The following is a 26,588-nucleotide window of genomic DNA, read 5'->3' as shown; positions in this document are numbered from 1 at the left end:
ATTTTTGTCTCTCTACTTAATTGGAAGGATTACAACTAACCTGAAGAAGGTTCAACATATAGTCAGAGAAGATGATCCATCTGGACCATATTCCTGCTTGTTTGCTTGTGCTATTTTTGCTTGTGCTCTTTTTATGTTATGTCATGTCATGCCCCACCTGGAAATTCTTTTTCTGCTCCTCAAATTGTTCTTTTGCTGCATTTTGCATGCAGAAAAATTGCTTGAGCAGCATCATGAGTTGGAGAATCAAGAAATAGAATATCTCTCGAACTGGTTCAGGAAGAATTTTACCTTTTGTGAAAGAAGACATTTAAACAATCATATTGACGAGAAGGAAGTTTGAGAATGACGTGTGTCAAGTCTGAAATTTCTCAAATAAAGGAGAGAAAATCCTTGCTGCAAACTTCTGCCATTTTCCATTGTATTGGCTGAGTGATGAAAGTGAGCGTCTACAGCAGCTAAGTATAGGAATGAACTTTCTTTCCCTTGCAAAGACCGTTTCATATAAATTGGATTTGAACAAGTTACCAACTATCCGAAGATCATTACAGTTTGTTGCTTTTAGTTTCTTGGGGCATGGGGCTTTCACCAATGGTTTGTACAATATGAATGCTACCTGAAATAGATGTATGATTTGCACTAGCCTTGGTCATTCATTATCCCACTTCTCTGCAGCAAAATGTTCTCAAGTTTACTGGAAGCTGGGAAGTGTGGCTAGTCCATGAGAGGGATGATGGTGAAAGGGGACATGATGTTGGATGTTTGACTCAAAGTATTTGCAAGTGAAGCTGTTCATGGCAGGTCCCTCGCGAGCTCCCAAATCCACTGAACAAGGGCTAAGTGCATCTCAGCAGAGATTGTATACGGAGAAGTGCTCGGAAGAGGGAGAGTAAAGTTGCACAAGGTATACACGTGTTTGTTTATGTAGTGTTAGATTGCTAAGTTTCTATTTTATTTGAGTCGCACCAATATTTTTCTTTCCATGTTGCCCATTTTTGGTTATGGCCTTTTCAGTGGCGATGAATGGTAAAACAAATTGATAGTGAGGAATTAATAGCTGTGAAAGGAATATTTCATTGTTTTGAAGGACTGCCTTGTGTTTGGGGTGGGGAGGGGAAGTAGGTTTGGTATGTGGCTGACGAGTCGACTGGTGGACCTAAGTGAACCTCATAATAATGAGACCATCATAAGTAGTCATGTGTGCTGCTGCTGGTTCACTAGTCATCTCGCCTTGGCCAGGTCCAAACCTTGCTTCTGTGCAATGATGTGGCAGAGCACAGAACACCATGCATCATTCTGAAGATCCTGGCTTTTGTCAATTGGGTAATACTTACAGATCTGTCCAGGCACCTGAGTTGCACCTTCAACATCCTATTTGTTTGCTCAATAATGCATCCTGTTGTTGCCTGACTTTCATTGCGTTGCTCTTGGACCTCATTAGTTTGGGTCCTTGTGGCTGCCATGTTTTTTTTAAGTGCATGTCCCATGTTTCCAAGCAGCCGCCGGTAAGAGTGCAATGAGTTATATGGAAATCATGGAGGGTGGACCGCCCACAGGATGAAAGCATCAAGGCAACTTCTTGGGAATCTTTCAAACACTTGCAAAATCATGTTATTGTGGTTGCACCAGCTGCAACCAGCTGCACATTGATGGAATGGAAGCCCTTAATTTTTATGTGTGCTGTTGGTAATGCTTTACACCTGAAGGGGAGTCACAGCTGCAAACTCAAGCGCCCACTCATTCTAAGTATTATCATTGACATAATTGTCAGCCCTTCCAAACAAGCCATCAAACTCCTAATTTATGCATAAGTGCACTGTTGACTGGGTAACCCTGCAAATGCCACCGGCAGAGCTTTGAACTAGAAGCAAAGAAGATGAGGAGAGTGGTGACATTGAGGAGCACTGGTAAAATGTGGCCATCAGGTCCACTTGATAACAGGTCTCCTTCCACCAGGCAGAAAATGTCTTCCTTCAGACTTGAGATATTATGCCCCTGCGACACTGGTGCGGCGACATGTCACTGAAGATTATCCTCTGTCTGTAGTCAGTGTGTGCTGAGCCTGGCTTCATGTAAGTTGCACCTCTCTGCTGATCCCCTCTGTCCTACAGAGTTCCAAGTCTGTGAGCAGGCTAGTGCTGCTCCTGCTGCTGTTGGTACCAGTGATCTTAACCCTCATCTTGGGTCTAAAATAATGCAATATGACGTAACACTCATGCTGATGTGATTGATCAGAGTGTCAGAGTGTAGATCAAATGTACAGACCTCCAATTTCGTGGAAGTCCCTCTCTGCACTTGAACAAAGCCATGATCATGCAGGGGATCAGCTGTGAGGTTTCAGTACCTATTGGCATATTTCACAGTCATGTCTTAGATCCCCTTAATTGCTGCTGTGCTCTCGCCGCCTTTTCACTGGCAGTGTTCAGTAAGCTTAGGAAACCCAGACATCCATAGTTAAATTCCAAAAACCATGTTAATATGGCTGTAATTTTACAATTTAACACATTGAAATTGACAACCCACCTCCTGAGGGATTTGTTCACATCCAGCCTAATGTGTTACAGTTGAATGCAGAAGTTGGCAGGTTGCGGCCAGCTTCCTGATACATTGTCATCGCTGCCCCCCACACCCAACCTCTCACCTCTATGTACTCCTGCACATTAAAATTCGCCTAAAAACTCAATGGAGAGATTTGGTGATAAATAATATCTGTGAAAGAAAACAAGTGAGCTGTTGTGTCCTGAAATTTAGCTTCACCTAAAGTTCTTTAATAAGGTTACAATGAGTAGTTTAAACATTGCAAGAGTTTTGTAAAATGAATTTCAAGTAGCCAAGATGGAAGAGAAAGAGCTTTAAGTTGCTTTAAGTCTGCACATTGTTGCTAATATCACAAAAGAAAATTTTGCCTGATTTGTATATTGGAACTCTGAATTATAGAACCACCAGCATTTGTGGTCAGTGGAGCCCAGTCGATTTGATTTAGTAACACCTTACTATATTTTAATAGGACTTAGTTATCATATGTGTCATCAAAATATAATTAAATGCTCATGACTCTGAGAAACATGCAAAAATGGAAGAATTTCAATTTGTTTCCCAAGTTCCAAAAATAAGTCTTGAGATCAGTAATTCTAGGTTTGGGAGGCATTTTAATTTTGGGGAATATTGAAAGTTTGGATGATTGGCAGGACTGAAAATTGCCTGCAAACTCATTGAAAGAGCTGTGATGAAGTGCCTCATTGCATTGGTTCTTAGCCCACTGAGCTATTCAGTGGCTGTCCAATGCATGTTGAAGCAAGAGACTGGTAGCTGTTAATTGTGTGAGAACTAATTTTGTCCATTTTGGAAGCAGCGGCTCCCACAGTTGGTTCATAACATAATTTTACCCCTTCTCAATATTGTGTAGTTTAATTTTGTTATGAGCGGTCCCTGAGTGAGGTCCTCAAATTTATGACTCTGGATGAGATACCTCCAAATTGTTCTGCTCCCAAGTGAAGAGGAATGAGCTGGTTCCCTTCTTTATTCAACCCCCTCAGTTGGTCACAACAAGGTTAACTTAAAAAGGATCCCTACCCTTGTGGATACTTTTTCGCAGTCCAAATGTATTTATATCTTTAAAAGAACTAATTTAACCAGGCTTTCTTGAGTTAAAGAAAGTTTATTTGTTACTAAAACGTGAGGAAAAAATAATAAAGATGCAACCCACATACATTAGAAATGAGAAGTGAGTCCAGAAATAAAAGTTAAAAATGATAAAGGAATCACTCATTGGTTTGTCCGTGAGTAGTCGATGGTGGAATGTTGCAACCATTAAGTTCGATGATTCTGGTAGCACTGCCTTTGGCAGTTGAGTAGTTGGTTCAGAGATTCTTACTTCTGCAGGTTAGCTGAAAGGAGTTGCCCTGTTTCCTTTTTGACTGTCGCTTTACTGACTTATGACTTCGAGCAATCCAAGAGAAACTATTTTTACCATCAGACACCAGGGTGCCTAGTGGATGTTCTTCAGCTCTGACCTTCACAGGACACATCAGCACAGTCTAACTAGGACAATAGACTAGCACCCAGAGACAAGGTTTGTAGGTGGTTTTTAACCCCTTTTCTTGTGTATTTGTGGAAGGAAAAAAATCGACACATCTTTCACCCAGAAACTGCTTTCATTCAATTTGTATCATGTCCACAGTCTGCTAATAACTCACAGGAGATGGTTTCTGCTGAGATGATAATCAGCCTCCATTATCACTGCAACCACAGGACGTTACAGTTCTGTTTTTGTGTTGCATCTCTTAAGTTCTTTGATGCCTTCCAAGTGTGACATTCCATGGTCTTTTTCGGAGCTGAGTTTAATCCACGCAGGAACTTTCCAGTCACTGAATTACATTCTCAGAATTTACATTTCAGCTGTCTTTGGTTTGTATGTCCTTTTTTTATTAAACACTTATCTTACTATTTCAGTGTGTCTGTAAGTAATTCATGATACATTGTCATGACAATTTACATTGCAATAATGTGTTGGCACTTTACAAAGTAGGGGCGGCATGGTGGCACAATGGTTAGCACTGCTGCCTCACAGCGCCAGGGACCCAGGTTCGATTCCTGTCTGTGCAGAGTCTGCATGTTCTCCGTGTCTGTGGATTTCCTCCGGGTACTCCAGTTTCTTCCCGCAGTCTGAGACATGCTGGTTAGCTGCATTGGCCATGCTAAATTCTCTTTTCGTGTACCCGAACAGGCGCTGGAGTGTGGCAACCAGGGGATTTTCACAGTAACTTTGTTGCAGTGTTTATGTAAGCCTCCTTGTGACATTAGAAATAAGAAGGGGAACCAGAATTAACACGTTAGCAACATCACATCAAGGTTTGCAACAATATTTTAAAATGGCTTTCACTTAATTTGGGTAAACTAAAAGTCCACACATCATTTCAGTTAACTTTTGATTTTACTTGTGGAACTAATATATTTTCTTTGAACTTTGGAGTTTTGATCAAGCATTGAATACTCTCTGGAAAGATTGTGATTTTTTAAGGTATATAGATTTTGAAAAATAACCCTCAAATGTAGGAGAATGAGTGGTGTCATAAAGATGCAAGGCAAGATTGTGTGGAGGCAAACAATTGAGTTGGGGGAGGGAGCCCAATAAAAATTTGAACATTTCAACACCAGGATTTGTTGAAAGGAGAATTTCAGGGGCAGTGCAAACCCGTTTCTTCAGAAATGCTGAGATTGCACTGTAAATCGGGACTTCACCTCTGTAAAATAACATTCTCGTGAGCATTGAGCAGTGAAATTACCAATCATGACATGGAACAAATGGAGAATAATGGTTGTCTGGGAATGATTACAAGGCAGTAATCTGATAATGGGCATCAGTAAACTAGCCAAGCATCTATTATGGATTGTAACAATTCTCTGAATCCAGAAGTGGAGTTGCAGCCTTGAAATTGCTCACCAGCAGTTTTTGGTCTTTTTAGGTATAATGAAAACCATGTTTTTGTAGGGTAACTTTACTTTAGTTTGTATTATTGGAATTTTTTACCCCACTATCTGCAATGGCAGTTGCAAGTGATGGATGTGATGTATTGACATTACGTCAAGTTGTAATTTTCAGTTGGATCCTGGAATGTTCAAAATTCAATGTGTATAGCAGTAATTTTGCGGAGCCTGTCACCATATTGTAGGATTGATAATGGAAAATCGAAGTGCGTTGTGTGACTAAACAAAAATATTAGTTGCACAGTTGGATTTTTTTTCATGTCTACAGACTGGCCAATACTGTTTGTGGTTGGAAAGTTGCAGTGTTTATAAACCACTCTTTTATATTCATTCCAATACCATCTGCACTGAATCATGAATCCTGATCCCAACAGAGTTGTTCTTGTCAAATTGCTTTTGTCTTTGTTAGAATGTAAGTGTACCAAGTGCTGCATTAGCAGGGGGATAACTGTATTTTTTTTAACATGTGTCTGCTGAGTCAGCAAGCTTAATTTAAATACCATGGCTCCAATTGCAATCTTGTCCCAGGTGCTGAAAACTTAAATGGTCCTTGGTGAATAATCTTTTGAATTTTACATGAGTAAACCATTTGATGTGGAAAATTGTATTCGGTGAAGCTGCAATGTGGTTTCTTATCTGATGTGTTTTTTTTTGACAAATTCCACATCTCTCTGTAGGAAAAGTTCTGTGTAATTCTCTGGAATAATATTCATGAACTGTTTTGAGTTTTGGAAAATGTAGTCGCAGTACATTGACCCAACAAGGTGACTTGTTATCCCCATATGCTGGCAAATTGCTTCTACTTGGAGCGCACTTCAAATGTTATTTATTTTGCTTTTCTATTTGTGTAGGAGGTTTTATTTTCAGAAGGATCCTCGGTACGGATGCTGGTTTTCTGTGGTCGCTGTAACAGTAAGAGTATGAGGTGAAATTCGAATCACAGCGGCAATATTTTGTAAGTTAATGAATCAAGTTCTTGGCTGGAAACTGAACAGTTGTGTGCAGAACTGAAAAATGTTTGTTGCACATGATCACTAAATTTGGGCTCAGCCAAGGTCCAGACCAGTAGTTTTCGAACTTTTTTTCTGGTGACCCACTTCTACAAAATGACTGCCCCTCCCGACCCATTGACCAGGCAAGCTGTAGTCCTGCTTCTGCAATTGCAATCTAAGCAGGGTTTACTGTGCATTTAAAAATACACCTTACCTTTTCCTTTCATAAAAGTGCGCATAACTTGAATTGTATGAGGCAATACTAAGCTTTTCCTCCTCTTGCTAGCTATGTCATCATCTGAGTCAAGAGATCCTCGTTGTCGTACTGAGTTCTACAAAATGCGTGCTATAAACAGAACATCCTGCTTTTCTTTTGAACAAGATCACAGAACATCCCACATTTTTTTAAAAAACCGGATACCAGTGACCCGTTTTCAACATCCAAGTGTGGGTTGTGAACCCCATTTTAAAAAACCCTATGTACTGAGAAGGAAAGATGAAAATCTCTTTGATATGATAATGTTTTAGTGAGGAGCAAAACTGGTTGAGTGGAATCAAAGAATATATGTGAAGAGGAAATTGCAAAAGGGTTATTATCTCGTGATGAGTTGAGTGCTAACTTCATATTATTAATAATGCAAGAGTACAAATAATTTGTTTTACTCTCTAGGTAAATGCAACTGTTTGGTGGAAAATTAGTGATCTCTGAAAATCACAGTGATAATAAGCGTAATGAAAGGCTTATTTTAAAGATGCTTAATTCATGAAAATGGAAAGAAATAACCTATAACGTTCTCAAGACATCCCAAAAAGTCTCGCAAGCAATGAGATACTGTTGATCTGTAAACATTGGTCTTATGCAAATGAAATAAATACGATTTTCAGGTTTGCTTGCTTATAAGTGATGTGGAGATGCCGGCGTTGGACTGGGGTAAGCACAGTAAGAAGTCTCACAACACCATGTTAAAGTCCAACAGGTTTATTTGGTAGCAAATACCATAAGCTTTCGGGGCACAGCTCCTTCGTCAGATGGAGTGGATATCTGTTCTCAAACAGTGCACAGACACAGAAATCAAGTTACAGAATACTGATTAGAATGCAAATCTCTACAGCCAGCCAGGTCTTAAATGTACAGACAATGTGGGTGGAGGGAGCATTCAACACAGGTTAAAGAGATGTGTATTGTCTCCAGACAGAACCAGAACCAGAACCAGACTGGCTGGCTGTAGAGATTTGCATTCTAATCAGTATTCTGTCATTTGATTTCTGTGTCTGTTTGCACTGTTTGAGAACAGATATCCACTCCATCTGACGAAGGAGCTGTGCTCCGAAAGCTTATGGTATTTGCTACCAAATAAACCTGTTGGACTTTAACCTGGTGTTGTGAGACTTCTTACTGTGCTTATAAGTGAACAGATCAGCAGAAAGGTATGATGGAATTTCCTGTTTTAAATTTAATCCATCAGCCAAGTTGCAGTCTGTGGAAGAAATGTAAGAAAGGAATTTCCTCTCATTGTATGTAAATATTCCATTACAAATTTCCTTCCCAATTATTGGTAATTTATTGCACAACTTTATCGTCACACGTTGGGTGAACACTATTGGACAGTATCGCGTATTAGTTAAATGGTGAAGCTTACTGGAAAGTCTCTGTCATGTTATGGTTGGCTGCCTTCAGAGACTGCCTCTCAAAATTGTTGTGAACAATCTTATATCATCACTTATCATGTGACTCCCTAAACTTTTTAATGCTTTGTTTGCAAAGAAAAATAGTGGGCTTGAATCTTTGTCAGTTGAAAATTTAATGAAAACTGGCAGGTTTTATGTAGAGGGTGACTGTGTAAGCGTATTGTTGCAATGTTTTCAGTCAGGGCTTCCCAAATTGTGGGGACCGTGGGATGAAGGTTTGTGGTCATGAGTCTGAGGCCATAATGACTGCTGCGAAGCTCCGACCAAATGTTTAACAGCTGTGAGCTATTTTTTTTTTCAATGGTGAGCGTGGCCTAGTTGACCAATCTTTGAGGCCTGATTCGCAAACCAAAAAGTTCAGTGGAAAGGTAGATGTTTTTCATTTTAAAAATGACCCGGCTTAAACAGCAAACCCCCATCCCAATTTTCCCGTTCTCAGCTGCTCTATTCACTTGGCTCACACTCTGGCCACTGCAATTTTCAAGTCTCAAAATGGGGTCATCGTTGGAAAGATAAGCACTTGTTTTAAGTAATAATGCTCTGGTAGTTGGTGAGATACACATCACTAGCCATTGCACCAATCTTTATGTGTTGTTGATGCTAGTGAAGTTTGCTGGTGTCATGTTGAAGTAGTTACTTGGTTACTTAATATACTCCCTGACCGAATTTAGCGGTCTATACAGTGACTGATGCAGTGAATATATCTGCCGTATTGCAATACAAAAATAACTTTTTCAATGTTTCATCCATCACTTTTTCTGCTTGCTTTCTTTCCTGTAACCCCCTGAAATGGTGGAGAGCTATAATTGCAAAGACTGCTTTCTTAAATAACCAAACTCTATTTAGAACAAAGAAAAGTACAGCACAGGAGCAGGCCCGTCAGCCTTCCAAGCCAATGCTGATCATGATGCCTCAACTAAACTAAAAAAAAAAGCTTCCGCCCTTACAGCGCGCACCAGGCACTCGGCACTCGCTGCGTGAAAAACTTCCTCTGCACATCTCCCTTAAATTTACCCCCTTCTCATCTTGAACTTGTGCCCCCTTGTAATTGACATTTCCACCCTGGAAAAATGCCTCTGACTATCCATCCTGTCCATGCCTCTCATAATTTTGTAGACCTCTATCAGGTCGCCCCTCAGCCTCCATCTTTCCAGTGAAAACAATTCTAGTTTATTCAACCTCTCCTCATTAACACCTTCGAGACCAGGCAACATCCTGGTGAACCTTCTTTGCACTCTCTCCAAAGCTTCCACATTCTTCTGGTAGTGTGGTGACCAGAACTGTGCACAATACTCCAAATGCGGCCTAACCAAGGTTTTATATAGCTGCAGCATGATTTCCCAACCCTTGTACTCAAAGCCCCAGCCAATGAAGGCAAGCATGCCATATGCCTTCTTAATTCACCTTGGCCATCTGTATTGCCATCTTTAGGGAATATTTAGGTAAGTATGCTAACTTGCTGAAATATCAGATTACCATTGGACAGAATAGCTACCAGTTTCGGGTCAGGCACAAGCAACCTGTACAAAACCAAATTTTTCTTTTTTAGTGGTGGAGCTAGCATCCATCAAAAAGCAAATTGCTCAGAGAATGAATTGTTTGGGTGCCATCCAATTTAACACCATAACACTATAAGAATATAATCAATAACATAATATGCACGTATCATTTCACAAAATTTGCACCCTTGTTCATAAAATTCAATGTCCTGTTCTGCCCTGAACCATTTGGTCAGCAACACCCATTCTTGCGTATAATCTATTTTTAACCCCTGCACCAGTTGGTGACCATCTACCTGTTCTACTTCAAAGATAATTTGATTGTAACTCAATTTTTCCAGCAAAACCCACAGTATATTACTTAATAGCAATACAATGGTTTCCTTCTGAATGTGCTGGACTTATGGTAAGTGTTGTAACTGTCTTAAGTAGGACCTAGAATTTGAACAAAGAAAAGTACAGCACGGGAACAGGCCATTCGGCCCTCCAAGCCTCTGCTGATCGTGATGGCCTAACTAAACTTCTGCCTTTACTCGTCTATATCCCTCTATTTCTGCCCTATTCATGTACCCATCCAGATGTCTTAAGCAGGACCTAGAATTGGAGCTTGTTACGATATAAAGGCACCATTCACTCATAAGGGATTGGATAAACAACTTGTGGGTCCATTTATGAATCTAGATACATGTGAACTGATATAGATGCAAATAAAGCTTGACGACATCAGAGCTGTGTGTGTGTGCCCAGCTGACAGCAAAAGTGGAAATAAAACAGGATCACATAACACACTTCCTTCCTAGTGAATGGCATGCTGCTATCCCTTTATGGCATATTACAATAGAACTGTTTTTGAACATTTACATCCAGAAGCTGAATTATTGCTCATAGTGACAGTTTTCATGTAAAGGTACAAGAAAGTCAAAAGTGCATGAGTTTGAATGCAAACTCTTGTTGTTTCTCCCCCATGGATGCCTTACCATTGTCAAGCCCAAACACATGCTCTTGAATGCTATAAGACCAAAGGCTCCATATTTGATTCATAGAATTCATTTTTAAAGTCTGGTCTGAGACTGCAAGGTGGTCTTGACAGTGCACTGCAATTTGTGAACAAGTGCAAAAACATATAGCATCTGAAAAATTCATGGAGCAAAAAGTTAGATCTGCTCAGTGATTTCCAATGAGGGGAACAGCTGGCTAAAATCCACTTTTGATACTGACTATCCCATATTCCCACCGTGCATTAAGATAGATGAGAATCCTTAACTGTTACATTTTTCATTTCACTTCACTCCCCCATTGTTGCCTCCCAGACTCCCAACCACTCACTCGTTCCTTAAATTGAAACCATGTTTCCATGGAGGCATTGGAATTGTCCTTTTATGAATAACCCTGTAACACAAAGTAATTAAGTTAATGTCAGCATTTGAATCATCATGGACACTCCTCATTGCTGGCTGTCCTGTGAGCTGAAGTTGTTTAGCTGGCCAATATCCTGCTGATAAAATCTGCAGAACTAAAAGTTCAGTAAGAAGTCTCACAACACCAGGTTAAAGTCCAAGTCTCACAACACCAGGTTAAAAGTTCACAGGCTACAAATTAAGGACACCAACAATGTTCTTGGCACTGGCAAAGAAGTGCTGCACAGCCATGCCTAGTTTGGTGCCGATGGGTTAAATGTGGTTGTCTTTGGAATTATGACACAGCATCTTTAAATTCTCTCAGAATCTCTGACCTTCATTCTAAAATTGGGTTGTTCACCAGTCCTTCCCCTTTCCCATGCCAAATGCAACAGTGACTTTCTTGATTTATAATGTTGGTACTTTTCATATCACTTAGTTTAACTAGTATAATTTAAATTCATGTTGATCCTACAGAATCTGCAATTTGCTGAAACTTCTGGTACTGTTTCCATTGTGCATTTTTATACATTTGCTTGAAATTTGTGGGCCTAGCATTTCAATCACGCTGTGTAAAACAGGAAACTCAGACTAAAATAGGTGGTGGGCATATGCTCATTCTGTGCTAGAGGTTTGTGGCCTGTCTTATCAGATTATGTTCCTCTGAGTCATTGTGTCATTATAGCACAGAAGGAAGCTATTTGGCTTATTGAGTCAATGCAGCTCTCCATAGAGCACTCCTGTAAGCTCCAGTCTCCCACTCTATCCATGTAACACTGTTTGTTTCCCTTGAGTGCATATCCAAATTTCTTTCAAAATCATTGATAATTTCTGCTTCCACCAACCTCTTGGTCAGTAGATTCCTGGTCATTATTACTTGCTGCATTTTGAAAACCTATTTTCCCGCACCCCCCTTTTATCTCTTGCCCAAAAGCTTAAACCTATGCCCCAGTCTTTGTACTGTCAGTTAATGGCTTTTGTTTTGTCTATTTAAACTTGTCTAAATATTGTATCCCTCTCGGACCTACCCTCAACCACCTTTGCTTCAAGGGAGAACAACCCCAGCTTCTCCAACTTGACTTTACAACTAAAATTTCCTCCATGCATGGAATCATTCTGGTAAGTCTCTTCCACACTCCCTCAAGGACCCTTGCATCATTCCCAAAGTATGGTGACCAGAACTGGATGCAATGATCTAGTTGTGGCCTGACCAGATCTTCTTTTGGGTTCAGCACAGCTTCCCAGCTTTTGTAATGAATACCTTGGTTTATGAAGCCCAAGATCCTAGATCCCATATGCTTTGCTAACCACTCTCTCAATATGCCCACCACCTTAAAAGATCAATGCGCATGAATCCCTTCAGTCCTTTCATACACCTCACAACAATGTCATTAAATATCTATTGTCTGTTTCCATCCCTTCTAGCAAAATGTATTACCTCACTTCTCTGCATTAAGTTCCAATTGCCTCTTGCCTGCCCATTCTACTAGCCTACTATGTTCTGTTGCAATTGATTGGTATCACCCTCACTGTTTGCTTGGTATCATTGGCAAATTTCAGGCTAATTACTGGATATCTTCTTCAAACCTGGCTAATGATCCTTGTCAGAAACCTGGGTACTGCTACAAAGCTGTCCTACAATGGGAGCCATTCTGCCACCAGAAATATCACCCAGCAAGCTGTTTTATGTGTTCAAACAGCACTTCTGCTTTGAATATGTATGCAGATTTGTGGTCATATGCTGCACACATCTTAACTAGCAGCCTGCCCTTGCTATTGTTTTGATAGTAAGAAATACCAGAGGAGGAAGAGTAGACAGAGGTACATGAGCAGCATCAACCACTAGTGCCTCTATCTTAAAGAACAGCTCATGCAAGAGCACCTGTGTGAACCATTCCTCCTGTCTCCAGTTTACCATCAATGTTGTAATCCTCTTCACCATTATGCTTATATCCCTCAATTCAACCTTATAGCACTCATCCTCACTTCACTGCAAAAGTTACTGTCAGTACCTAATGGAGAAATAAAAATGTACTGCAAAAACTCAATTCATCAGTGTATAATATTTGACAAGAATCACCAAAAGAAACATTCTTGTGCAATTCCTTAGTGCTTGTCTGCTGTGCTTCAAACTATTTCTGCAGTGGCTTCAGTTTTGTGAGGTGGAAGGCTCTTCAGATGACTGGTAGACAACCTTGAGCCCCTCGGGGTTGTGAACATTCATCTTGTTCTGGACCAGGCCAATTTGGGTGATGGGTGAACAGACATGTTAAGAGAAGGCATAGTGGATTGGCCTACCTTTTTAGTTGCCAAGTAGTTATGGTCATATGTTCATTTGCAAAAGAGGCCCAAATTTTTTTTTAAATTGCAGCTGCAACTTTCAAGCATGTATTTATTTCATTGATCCAGTATTAAATCCAGTTTGGACACTGGTATCAGAATTGGGGAAAGAAGGAACTGTACCATTGAGCTGGGCCTCGCCTGAACTGCGCTGGGGCCAGTGTCCTGATGAGTCATGCAACTGGGGTTGTAGAGAGGGACTTAAACTAAATAGTGAGGCTAGGGGTGTGTTTACATAAGGGGTGATTTGGAAAGTTAAAGAGCAAGGATATAACAATAGTGCAGGGTAGCTATGTGAGTAATGGTAACCAGAGTGTGCTAGGAAAGGACAGAGTAAATAAACATAAGAATGCACCTGCAAATATGGTCAGAGTTGGGAAAATTGCTATAAGCAAGAGGTGGAGGACGGTTCGGGTGAAAGGAGATTTAGAAATTTTTAAGATGAAAGTTGGAGCAGTAGAAAAGTATATTAATGTGGGTAAAGAAGAGCTGAGTGGGGCAGGAAGGGAGAAAGAGTTCAATAGCAACAGTGCGTCAGAGTGCAGGGAATGGTAGTACAAAAATGAAGTCACTTTATCAATAAGGTGGCACAATTAGAGGTAAGTGTTTTAGATCTAATCAACCTACGAGACACAGATACAAGGTGATCGAGGTTGTGAAATAAATATTAAATGGGACAAAACATTTCAAAGTTAGACAGAATGGAAATAGAGGGATAGCTCTGATAATTGATTATTGCATAAGGACATTAATAAGAAAAGATAATGGCTTAGAAAATTAAGAAGTCGACTTAGTATGGGTGGAGGTTAGCGATAACAAGGGTTCAAAAATAAAGTTTGTGGGAGTAGTTCATAGGCCCCCTAACAATAATTGTTGGATAGAAAATTAAACAATAAATTATTGGAGCTTATAGCAAAACAATGTAATATTTGTAGGGGCTTTCAATCTCATTATGGAATAGTTTGTAGAATACTTCTGTGACACTTTCCTGGCGCAATATGTTGTGGAACCAACTGGGGACAAAGTTATTTCAGTTCTCGTATTGTGCGATGAGGCAGGGTTAATCAGTAACATCATAGTAAAAGGTCCACTTGGAAATAGTGATCATAAATACATACTCCAATCATGAACAAAAATCTTAAATTTACCAAAGTTAAGTATATAGGGCTGACTAAAGTTGATTAGCTAAATGGGCTAAAAGGCATAAATGGATTTTCCAGAGCAGGTCGGCGTTCTTTAAAACCTTATTATTCCAGCGGGCCATGACTTTATATGACTGGGTGCAATTTATTGCCCAAATTTTATATTACCGTGGTCATGTAGCAGCAATGGGAAGTATTGCCTAGGGGCCTGAAAATCCCAACATTTTAATCAGATTTTTAAAATTCTTTATCTTCCATTATTGAACAAATGTTTATCCTTGCTAATGAAATGCTGCATAATAAAACCACTACCCCCTGCAAACCACACGTACGCACATGCACACACGCACACACGGTGCAGTGATCTGTTTCTTCACAAATGAGGTTGGGTTTCATTTAAGTGGCACATCAATAATTATTTGAATAATGCAACTAATTACAGAAGATCAGTGCTGATGTGTCAAATGTTTGGATGCTGTTATGCATGCCATGCGTAATGTTTGCTAGTTGGATCTTGAGCATGAGGCACCATCTGTCTCTAAACATAACTGACAGTCAAAAGAATGTCTCTGAATATGTTACCAGCAAGGGCCGGATTCAGCAACAAAGCAGCAAGACTCCAGAATGATGTCTGGTTAGGTCAGTGAGCTGCTTGTTCATTTTTGTGTGGTACTAGTTCTACAGTGGTTGATTTTTTTTTTAAGCAAATTTTAAAGTTCAACTTAAAAGGAGTTGTCTAGATGTTCTTGGTTGAGAAGGAAGCTTGTAGATGTGTTTGTTGGTGCTGTTGCTTGTGCAAACATGTGGAATGTTTGAATGAACCTGGTGCACAGGTTGTTTTCGTTGCTAAACTACTAATATGTCAAAGAGTTTGTGTGTTTCCCTCCCAGTTTGAACTTCAAAGATTTTATGTTTACATTTTTCTCTCATTTGAATTAGAAAGAAAGGCAGCAACTGCATTCTGATAGCTGACTCGATTTACATGAGTTAAAATTAATTCTGTGTTGTGATATTGCATAACTTCAGAAAAGAACATTAAAAAATTGTAGCCATTGTGTCAATCTAATCTATTCAAACATACCCAAAGCATTATCTGCTTTTTTTTCTGCAGCGAGCAGTGATGCGTTAACTATTTACACCATTGTTGATCTTTATCTTTGTCTTGAGCATGCATGTTCTTGCAGTTTGTGAATGTGTTTATAAATCTGTTAACTTCAAAGGCTGGCTGACTTGACTTTTCAGGTTTATTTTTAACCAATCTCTTTATTAAATGTAATGCACGTAACTAGTATCAATCAATATCCCTTTCATCAGAAAATATGAAAGTTTAGGTTTGGTCCTCCTCCCTTTACAAACTTCATTAATGTGGGGCACTGCAGCAAAGCCCCCCACCCCCCCCAATCATTCTCTCTGGTAAGGGGACAGTTCGTTATTGGCCAAAACCTGTGGGAATAGCCATTTTGGGGGAGGAGAAGGGAGGCTGTATTTTTTTTTAATGTGTCTATTTTCAGAAGTTTAGAATCTGATTCGAATCGTGAAGGGAGTTTCAATTCCAAAAAAAGTATAATTTGCCGAGCAATCATGAGTACCAGGAAAAGTGGAGAATTTTGCATTTTCAAAACTTATTTTGTAAAACATTGATCAGATAACCATACAAGCAAATAATTTGTAATGATTGGAGCAAATATTTTGACAACAACAAGAACAACTTGCATTTATTTAGCAACTTTCAGAGCGAGAAACATCCCAAAGGAATTCAGAAAAATCTGATTGATATGGTTAACATCTGAGGTTTGAGAAGAATGAGGAGTGATAATTCCCCACAATGATGGGATGTAATACTGGTTTGCTTAGAATATGTTTGAGTGCTGTGGCAGATGGAAATTTTATTTGAAGAAATTTAAACTCAGATGAACATGGATTTTGGAGGCAACAACACCTTCAAGGAATTTGGCAATGAAGGAGAAGTTGAAGATGAAGCAGTAGTTTCATGCCACGGAGAGATTGAGGGTGGGTATTTTGACGAGGAGCATGATGATGAGACTTTTAAAAGAGCAGAGGGGCAGTATTTATAAAAAGGATCTTTACAATCTAGACAGTAAACAGAACTCTTAACTAAAAGAACAGCGATGTGCCTTAGAAAAAAAGGGTGATTTGTCCGTAAGAATGGAATGAAGTAGAGAGAATTTCAATACAAATTATTTTTATAATCAATCCCATGCACTCACAACAGTGGTTGAGAGGCAAGTTCCCCCACTTATCTCCATTCTGTTCAGGATTTGAGGTGTCATAATATGGAACCACTTTTTCAGTTCTTGGGCAAACATGGTCTGCTTCCTCTGCATTCCTAATGTTACAGCACCACTGATGTGTTGAGATTTCAGTTAAAGCAGAAGATTACTGCCACCTGTACTTGTGTGCTGAGTTTACCAGAAATGGTGATTGCAACACTTTCTCCCTCGACCTTCTTTCTGCCCCCCCACCAATAACATGGAGACAAACATAATTTAGTCTGACTATTTTGTCTCCCTCCTGCTTTTTGTCTACAAATTCCACCATTCAATTCAAGGGGCAATTAGGGATGGGCAACAAATGCTGGCCCTGCCAACGACACCACATCGCATGAAAGAGTAATGTGGACTAATAAACTTGAAGCATTCTGTGGAATAGAAAAAAAATCCTTTCTCTACAGGGCTATATGGTTATTCACTTATCTGCTTCATAGGCTTTTTTACATGGGTCGATTCTACATTCTTGGCAAAGTCTTCATAGATTTGAAAAGTAGTTTTTTATTACATTTGACAGAACTGATACAAATGAAGAGGGTAATCAGTCAATTGTATACCTCTGCCACACTGTTTTAGCTCTGTTATTATAAGTACACAGCTCTTCCTTAAGGCCTTTCCCTGCCTGGTTGACTCCCTGTAACTACAAAGCTGGAAAAATCCTTTTATTAAGAGCTTCCATCTCATTCAAATGGCTTCAGGCCAATCCACATCCAACATCTTCCTCTCAAAACTTTGCTTGCATTTTGATAGCTGTATCAAATTACACTACAGCAGCTCAGCCAATCCACAACATTCTAAAAGAAAAAGTCAATTTTTGCCCAGCTCTTACTGTTAGTGGATGGATCAATTTTTTTAGAATTCCAGTATCTGGATCCAGGATTTTGCCTTAAATTAATCCGTTCTTCCTTGGACCATACCTTTCTGTGTTTCAAATTTCATTGAGATCTGCCCATTAGGTTTTGAGGTAGTTTATTTGTCTGTAAACAATACAATGGGAAAAAAGATATTACTTCCACTAAGCTTCAGTGGCACATTTGTAATTTTCAATCCATAAAGTTAGTGTATTAAATGTATCCTTAACCATAAGAAAAAGAAACCGACTAGGCCATTCAGCCCTTCAAGCCAGCTCTACCATTTAATAAGATCATGGCTGATCTAACACTCTAAATCCATTCTCCTGCCTTATCTCTGTACTCTTAATTCCTCCACTGATTAATAACCTATTGACTCCACGTGCAAACTCCACTTAGACAGTAACCCGAGACAAGAATTGAACCTGGGTCCCTGGTGCTGTCAGGCTGCAATGCTAACTAACCACTGTGCCACCCCAATAGGTGTTTGTTTCTTTTGCCCCTCCCCTAACAGTAATTTTAAGATTGTAGCCTCATGTTCAGGAATCATTCACTGGAGAAAATAAGACTACAAGGAATACCAGGAGTCAGCCATTCATCCCTTCGAGCATGCTCTGCCATTTAAAAAGGTCATGGCTGATCTAACACTCTCTCAATCCACTCTCCTGCCTTATCTCAGTACCCTTAATTCCCCTGCTGATTAAAAGCCTATTTATCTGTCTTGAGACTGTTCAAGGACTCCGGCCTCCACCGCTTCCTGGGGTAAAGAATTCCAAAAATTCACCATTCTACTTCATAAGATATCTTAAATGATTATCCCCTTATTCTGCAATTATGAACTCTTGTGCTACACTCTCCAATGAGTGAAAACATCCTCCCAGAAATGCCCGAAGAATCCTATATGTTTCAATCGTATCATCTCTCATTCTTCTGAATCCTAAGGAGTACAGATCCAGACTGTTTAATCTTCAGTCCTTGCATAAAGAGGATCATCCTAGTAAACCTCCTCGGTACTGCCGCAAGTGTTAATACATCTTCCCTTAAATAAGGGGACCAGAACTGTCCACAGTATTCTAACTGTGACCTCACTAGTACCTTTACAGTTGCAGCAACAACTCTTTGCTTTACACTCCAGACCCTTGAAATAAAAGCCAGCATTCCATTTACCTTCACTATTACCTTCTGCATCTGGATGCTGGCTTTCTGAGTTTCGTGAACCAGGATCCCCAATTACCTCTGTGCTGCAGTTTTTTGCAGTTTCTCTCCACTTTAATAATCTGCTGCCTTATTCCTTCTTTCAAAATGAACAATCTCACATTTTCCCATGTTGAATTCCATTTGTCAATTTTCTGCCCACTCACTTAACCTATCAGTATCTCTCTGTAAACTATATCCTCCTTACAACCTGCCTTCCCTTCCACTTTTTTATCATGTGCAAATTTGGCCGTACTACACTCTATTCCTTCCTCCAAATCATCAATATAACTGGTAGATAACCTTGAAAATTTAAGATCCAGTAAATATTCCATGAACCGAGACAATCACTGTTTCTGCTTTTGGGTAAAGAGGTTAAAATAGGTTGACCATGCAATTTATAAGTCAGACTAGAGCATTTGTAAAGAATATGGGTTGTTTTGTGTTTGTTTAAAAAATGTTTTTGTAGCATTGTACAATTCTGAACCAGAGTATCCTTTTCATAGTGCAATGGCTTTAACAGTCTTTTTTTTCCCCCAGTATGGCCAACACCAATTTGTACCTGACCTTTAGATTAATGACCAGATAAGGTGTCTGTGACGTGATGTAGACGCCAGTAGAGTTTGTCAGCTTTTTTTAATCGAATGTGCCACGGAATCTTTCACATCCACCTGAAAGGATGGCCCAAGGCTTCAGTTTCATGTCTTTGTGAAAGACTATGTCTCCAATAGTGCAGAACATTTTTGGTACTGTATGAAGTTTCCATCCAGATTATGTGCTCAAGTTTCTGGAGTAGAGTTTGAGCTCTCAACCTTCTAGTTTGGTGACAACAGAGCTGCCAGGGCTGACAACACTGGAAACTTTTGCAGGTCAAAAAAAAGATTGTTGTTATGCTGGGTTAGCCACATAACTAAATGGAAAATAATATTGGAATTATTATCTTGAAAGATTTTCTTTTTTCTATCAATTTTCATAAAATCATTGAAGTTTTGTTTTGGGTATCTTTTGAGAATAGTCAGTTCACAGACTGCATTTGAGTTTGAACTTGCATTCCTAAAAACTTCCAAGTACAACCCTAACTAAGGATGTTTGCACTTTAAAACTGTTTTTTCTTTCAGCTTTTAAAGTATGTACACAGGTTAGCTCCCTTCCCGGGAATGTTTTAAGCATGGTATTCTGAAGTCTTTTTACAGCATTCTGTGGTGATAATAATGTCTTTCTTTTTGAATTTGCAGTGCTAAGCCAACGGGAAGATGACGGAAGAGGTGATAGTGATTGCCAAGTTTGACTATGTGGCTCAGCAGGAGCAAGAGCTGGACATCAAGAAGAATGAACGATTATGGCTGCTAGATGACTCCAAGTCATGGTGGCGTGTGCGAAACTCCACAAACAGAACTGGCTTTGTACCTTCAAATTATGTGGAAAGAAAGAACAGTGCTAGGAAAGCTTCTATTGTGAAGAATCTAAAGGATACCTTGGGTAAGTTTGTCATTGGTAATATATGTTGGAGTATTGTGACAGTTAAACAAATTGATTAAAAAAAAACTCATTGTTTTTATTGAAAACTCTTCCTGTCAGAGTGTGACACCAAATTATAAATGTCAGCAGTCATAATCATGAGGGAATTATTGCAGCAGCGAAAGCTAGAAATCCCAGTAGGTATTTAAATAACTGAAATTGGGCAGATGGGTGGGTGGTAATAGAGGAAATATATGCAATAAAAATACTGTGCCGCTGAATATAATGCTCTTTCAAACATCTGTTCCTTTTCTATGTTGCTTTCATAAACTTAACATGTACAAGTAAGTAGGACACAATGCAAATGAACTAGAAATCCTCTCATTCTAAAACATTTATCTCGAATGAGTTTTTTTGAAGAATGATTGATGTAGACTTGTAAGGTAAACAGTTCTTCTGAGTTTATATACACTAGCATTGATTATGTGCATTATTTAAAAAGGAGCTTTAAGATCAACATTAATTAACTATTTGAAGAAGTAGACCTGCACAATCCCGTTTACTGTAGCCACTTCTTTTCATAATGCTCACAAAACAGATTGAACTTCACGTACATTTTTGCTGATTACTAGACTAACTCGAAAGCATAAATCACAGCCTTTATTTCCAAACGCATTGCAAATGGGCAGTTTCTGCACAAGTACAGCTAATCATGGATATCTCAAATTTAAAAAAATATTAAATTGTGCAACAAAAAATAATCGATTATTGGAAAAATGGTAATATGATTTCGACACAGATTAGCTATTGTAAATCTCAAAGTTTTTCACAAGTTCTAGATTTTATTTTATTTATTATTGTCACATGTATTAACATAGTGAAAAGTATTGTGCCTTGCGCACTTGCAGACAAAGCATACCGTTCATAGAGAAGGAAACGAGAGAGTGCAGAATGTAGTGTTGTATTCATAGCTAGGGCTTTCTTAACCATAGTGTCGGCATGGGAGGACCAGGACAAGTTGTTGGTGATTTGACACCTAAGAACGTGAAGCTCTCGACCCTTCCTACCTCGTCCCTATTGACGTAGACAGGGGCATGTTCTCCTTTACGCTTCCTGAAGTTGATGACAATCTCCTTCGTTTTGTTGACGTTGAGGGAGAGATTATTGTCGCCGCATCAGTTCACCAGATTCTCTATCTCATTCCTGTACTCTGTCTCATCATTGTTTGAGATCTGACCCACTATGGTGGTGTCATCAGCAAACTTGAAAATTGAATTGGAGGGGAATTTGGCCACAGTCTTAGGTGTATAAGGAGTATAGTAGGGGGCTGAGAACACAGCCTTGTGGGGCACCAGCATTGAGGATGATTGTGGAGGAGGTGGTGTTGCCTATCCTTACTAATTGTGGTCTGTGAGTTAGGAAGTTCAGGATCCAGTCGCAGAGGGAGGTGCCGAGGCCCAGGCCACGGAGTTTGGAGATGAGTTTGTGGGAATAATGGTGTTGAAGGCTGAGCTGTAGTCAATAGTTCCAGGGTTGAGTGCAGGGCCAGGGAGATGGCATCTGCTGTGGACCTGTTGCAGTGATAGGCAAACTGTAGTGGATCCAGGTAGTCCGGGAGGCTGGAATTGATTTGTGCCATGGCTAACATTTCAAAGCAGTTCATAATGATGGATGTCAGAGCCACCGGCCGATAGCATTAAGGCACGCTGCTTGGTTTTTCTTGGGTACTGGGATGATGGTCGTCTTCTTGAAGCAGATAGGGATCTCAGATTGTTGTAAAGAGAGGTTGAAGATGTCTTATCAAAGTACAACTACAGGCAAAATGTTAGTTTCATATACATTACAGATGATTCAGAATGTATTACACAAATATTTGAGATTGTAATACATTCTGAATCATCTGTAATGTATATGAAACTAACATTTTGCCTGTATTTGTACTTTGACACACATTCTTGGGAGATCTTTGCTGGCAAATAGCATAGGAAAATGGTACGGCCAGTTTTAGGAATCAGTGAAGAAGTGTTTTTCAATAGGGAATAACTGAGCCGATTCAACTATGTTGTTCATTCATGCAACAATGATTGAGTTATAGGGATAACAGGTCAGCATGCTCTTACTGTGAAAAATCACAGAACCAAAATAATGCAAGTCAAAAGTGACTCCACAAATATTACTCTGCACCTCCAGGGAACACTGACTGTGGACGAGTGTGTATTTTGACTTTTTGTTTATCTATGGGACAACAGTCATTTGAGGAATTGCTTCCAGATGTGTCCATGATTAATTCTCATTAATCTCGCCATTCTACCCACAATTGAACACAAACTGCTAAAAGCTGATTCAAAATTAGGCAGGATTTTGATAGTTTAGGATTTTCAAACCAGCAGTAGGCAATCTTATTGTTTGTGACATGGACATCATGGTTTGATTTCCAAATCTTTTAAAACTGAATTCAAATTAGTTTTTAAAATTTATTAGTCACGAGTAGGCTTGCATTAACACTGCAACGAAGTTAATGTGAAAAATCCCTAGTTGCTTCATTCTGGCGCCTATTCGGATACACTGAGGAAGAATTCAGCACGGCCAATGCACCTATCCAGAGCATCTTTTGGAATATGGGAGGAAACCAGAGCACCCAGAGGAAACCCATGCAGACACTGGGAGAACGTGCAGACTCCGAACAGACAATGACCCAAGCCAGGAATCGAACCCGGGTCCCTGGCACTGTGAGGCAACAGTGCTTGCCACTGTGCCGCCCCTTGAACAGCCAGAGTGAGATTTGTATTTATTTTCTCCAGATTATTAGTACAGGCCTCTGGAATACTAATCCAGCAACATGGTTCATTCGTTATCATACTCTTACTACTGACGTATTCTTACTGGACTGTGCTATATAATTTTGCTGCCTTCCTTACTGGCTATACTTAGTTTTTGTACAATTTATGATTCCCTTGGCTATGGGAATTTTCATATATATATCTAAAAGCAGGAGTAGACCCTTTGAGCCTGCTCCACCATTCATTATGATCATGGTTGATCATATTCAATATCCTGATCCTCCTCTTCTCCCATATACCTTGATCCCTTTGGCACCAAGAGCCATATCTAATTTCTTCTTGAAATCATCACACAACATTTTGGCCTCAATTACTTTCTGTGGTAGTGAATTCCTAATTTGAAATTTTAAAAATTGAAAACTTTTGAGTCAGCTGGAACTGTGGCACTGGCAGCAGAAGTTTGGTTAGGCTGAAGTACACAGTATTTGAAGAATGGGAAGTAACCTGGAGACCATTGGCATCGTTGAGTCTGAAAGTGACAAGAACATGAACATTGGTTGGGCTGAGGCTGGGACAGAAGAAGGCAGTTTTGTGGTGAGAACACGTTTTTGTTGTTGTGATGCAGAACATATAGAATCACAACTTCAGATGCAGAGATTGAGAAAAGTCTGAGATAGTGGTCAAGGAGAGGAGTGGAATTGATGGCAAGTGTGTGCAGCTTATAGAAGAGAATGAAACAATACCTTCTGTCTGCAGTATTTAGTTGTTGGAAATTGTAGCTCATTTAAGACTGGATGTTGCAACGAACACCTGGTGGCACAGAAGCAGTGGAAAGTCACGTTGAATTGAGATAAAAAAGGTACTGTCAAACAAATAATGGCACAGTGGTTAGCACTGCTACCTCATAGCACCAGGAATCCGGGTTCAATCCCAGCCTCGGGTTACTTTCTGTGTGGAGCTTACATGTTCTCCCTGTGTCTGCGTGGGTTTCCTCCGGGTGCTCCGGTTTCCTCCCACAGTCCAAAGATGTGCAGATTAGGTTGATTGGCCATGCTAAATTGCCCCTTAGTGTCAAGGAGGCTAGCTGGGTAAATACGTGGGGTTACGGGGATAGGGCCTGGGTGGAATTGTTGTCGGTGCAGACTCGATGGGCCGAATGGCCTCCTGCACTGCAGGATTCTATGAAAAAAAAGTGAGCCATAAGGTGACGTGTTAAATTTTTTGTCAACTTGGTTATCCTTATTTCAACTCCTTTCCCCCTCTCTCACTCTGTCTGTCAAATCAAATGTAAACCTCTTGAACAATTCAAAAAGTTTTCAGGGAAAGTATATGGTTTTATGAATAAAATATGAAAATTACTCTGCATTCCTATTAAAAGTTTATATCATGGTTTTGATGACAGTGAAAGATGAATATTGCACGACACCGAGGTGATCTTAATTCAACTTCATCTTAGATTTAGACATTAATTGGAGTGGAACAACAGTCATTGTGTTCCCTACTAATTGTAAAGTTAAACTGAAAGGAATTTGCCATCTTGATTCACTGAACCTTGAAGAAACAGTGTCAAATGTTTCTGCTTGAACAAATAGAAGGTCTGACTCATTATAAGCTGAAACTTCAATTGAACCAGTCTGATTTTTAGGCATGGGTTTTGAGACATTTACCTTACTCCTAACCCTTAATTAAAACAGCTTGTGACCAGCCACAAATGCTGAGGAGATTCATGGCTGATTGGTAAATGGGCCCTCAAGTCTCTGATTTGCTGTATGACTCACTTGTGCTTCCTTAAAAATGTAGCCTTTTTAAAATATGCTTCTTAAAACTAAACACAACTTCATTTATTTAAATAAGGTTAGAATCAAATCTCAATCCTAACATCTCTGCATTGCTGACAGCTCTTTTAAGATTGTACCTTATGACAGTTTGCCACATGGCAGTCTGGTTTTGCAGGTATTAGCCATTTTACTTCTGCAGTTCACTGCAGCCAGTTGGAATGTCAGTCCAATAAATCCCAGTTGAAGTTCACCTCCAATGCAAGAGACCACTTTTCTAAATGCTCTTCTGTTATTCCTGTAGAGAGGGAACAGCGTTTCATTGATGTTAGTAATACAAGTTCTCTGTGCACATGTGAATTTGATTTATGTTGAACTGATTGGCAGATTCAAACTCACAAAATCCCCTCATAATTTGACTCTGCATGATAAAAAGCAACCAACCATTGTGTCCTTGTGAATGTCATCTTAATGATGTACCAGCCCTCTGAGCTTCAATACAAGTTAAAGTTGGATTTTTTCATTTACCTATTAATTATTATTTATCCTTGGGTGCTTCAGTAATTTCAATTGCATTATCTTTTGAACATTCCAGAGAGAAATTAAATTTCACGTTATTGGAATATAAAAGCCCCCCAAAAAGGGCTAGTTACCTCTTTGGTAAGCTGTGGGATGCCTTTAGTTTTTACCTAAATGCTGTGTGGCTTCTGGAGTTTAAATAGAAGCAGCCACTCACTGTAGTTTTCTAACTTTCATTCAGTGACACATGTTAATGGATTAATGAAGAGGGTCTCACACACACGCTGGGTTATCAATGTACCTTCCAAACCTGAGATCTCTACTGCTTAGGAACAAGAGTTAGAGGTTCTTGGAACCACCAGCTGCAAGTTCCCCTCCAAGTTGCATGCCATTCCATTTTGGAAACATATTGTCATTCAATCATCATTGCTGAGCCAGAATCAATTGTGGGTGTGTGTACCAACCACACAACAGTGGTACACAAAAGTGTCTCACCACCACCAACTTGAGAGGAATTGGGTATGGGTGATAAATGTTGACATATCTCATGGGTAATTTTTAAAAAATCTTTTACCAAGAGCATGATGTTACTGAGGGTGGGATTTTCTGTCCGTTCCCATTAGTGGCATATTCTGGTCCCACCGACGGCCATCCCATCACAGGTTCCTTGGTGATGAAATAGTTCCCTCCTTGTTAACAAGTGTTAGGAAGTTAATTTATACATTTCTCTTGAATAATTTTCCTTTCATCCATGACCTTGGGTGTTCCCATAACATCCTCAACGTTGAAGAGTGCACCCATCTACAGTATGGTTGGACCTTGCGATGAGTGAGGCATTAAATATTTCCCAATCCAGTATGATCAATAACCTGTTTCTGATGTAGAGAAGCTACCACTGTGTATTAAAATAGAAATTTATAGCTTCCTTCAAACTTTATTTAAAGCTGCTTTGGTATAGTTGTTTTAACTCAAATTCTAGGAGACTGCTGCCCAAGGGTTGGCTCCTGTCATTGACGGTGACAAATCTGGTTCAGTTAATTTAGTGGGAAGTGAGAAGAGCTGAGTGAGAAAGAAATTGGTGTGTATGCTTCCATATTTTTTTCAGCTCTGACTTCATTCTGGTGCGCAATTCTTTAATTAACCACAGGGCAGAATCACTTTAAAGGAAGGAATGACT

At 39.6% G+C, this 26,588-nt stretch overlaps 1 protein-coding gene across 3 annotated transcripts in view; it reads left to right on the top strand.

Moving 5' to 3' along the window:
• The window catches only part of LOC144491354 (SH2/SH3 adapter protein NCK1-like), a 211,749-nt gene that overhangs the window by 124,753 nt on the left and 60,408 nt on the right, over nucleotides 1-26,588 (top strand). For all 3 annotated transcript variants that reach the window (XM_078209047.1, XM_078209048.1, XM_078209049.1), the window contains one exon: nucleotides 20,115-20,358. In XM_078209047.1, the coding sequence (XP_078065173.1) occupies nucleotides 20,133-20,358 (226 nt within the window). In that variant the 5' untranslated portion in view covers nucleotides 20,115-20,132. The remainder of the gene's footprint in view (nucleotides 1-20,114; nucleotides 20,359-26,588) is intronic.

Source organism: Mustelus asterias, chromosome 3 (assembly GCF_964213995.1).
Source record: "Mustelus asterias chromosome 3, sMusAst1.hap1.1, whole genome shotgun sequence".
Taxonomy (NCBI): domain Eukaryota; kingdom Metazoa; phylum Chordata; class Chondrichthyes; order Carcharhiniformes; family Triakidae; genus Mustelus; species Mustelus asterias.
The sequence above is the reverse complement of the archived record's forward strand: the minus strand, read 5'-3'. Positions and strand labels throughout refer to the sequence as shown.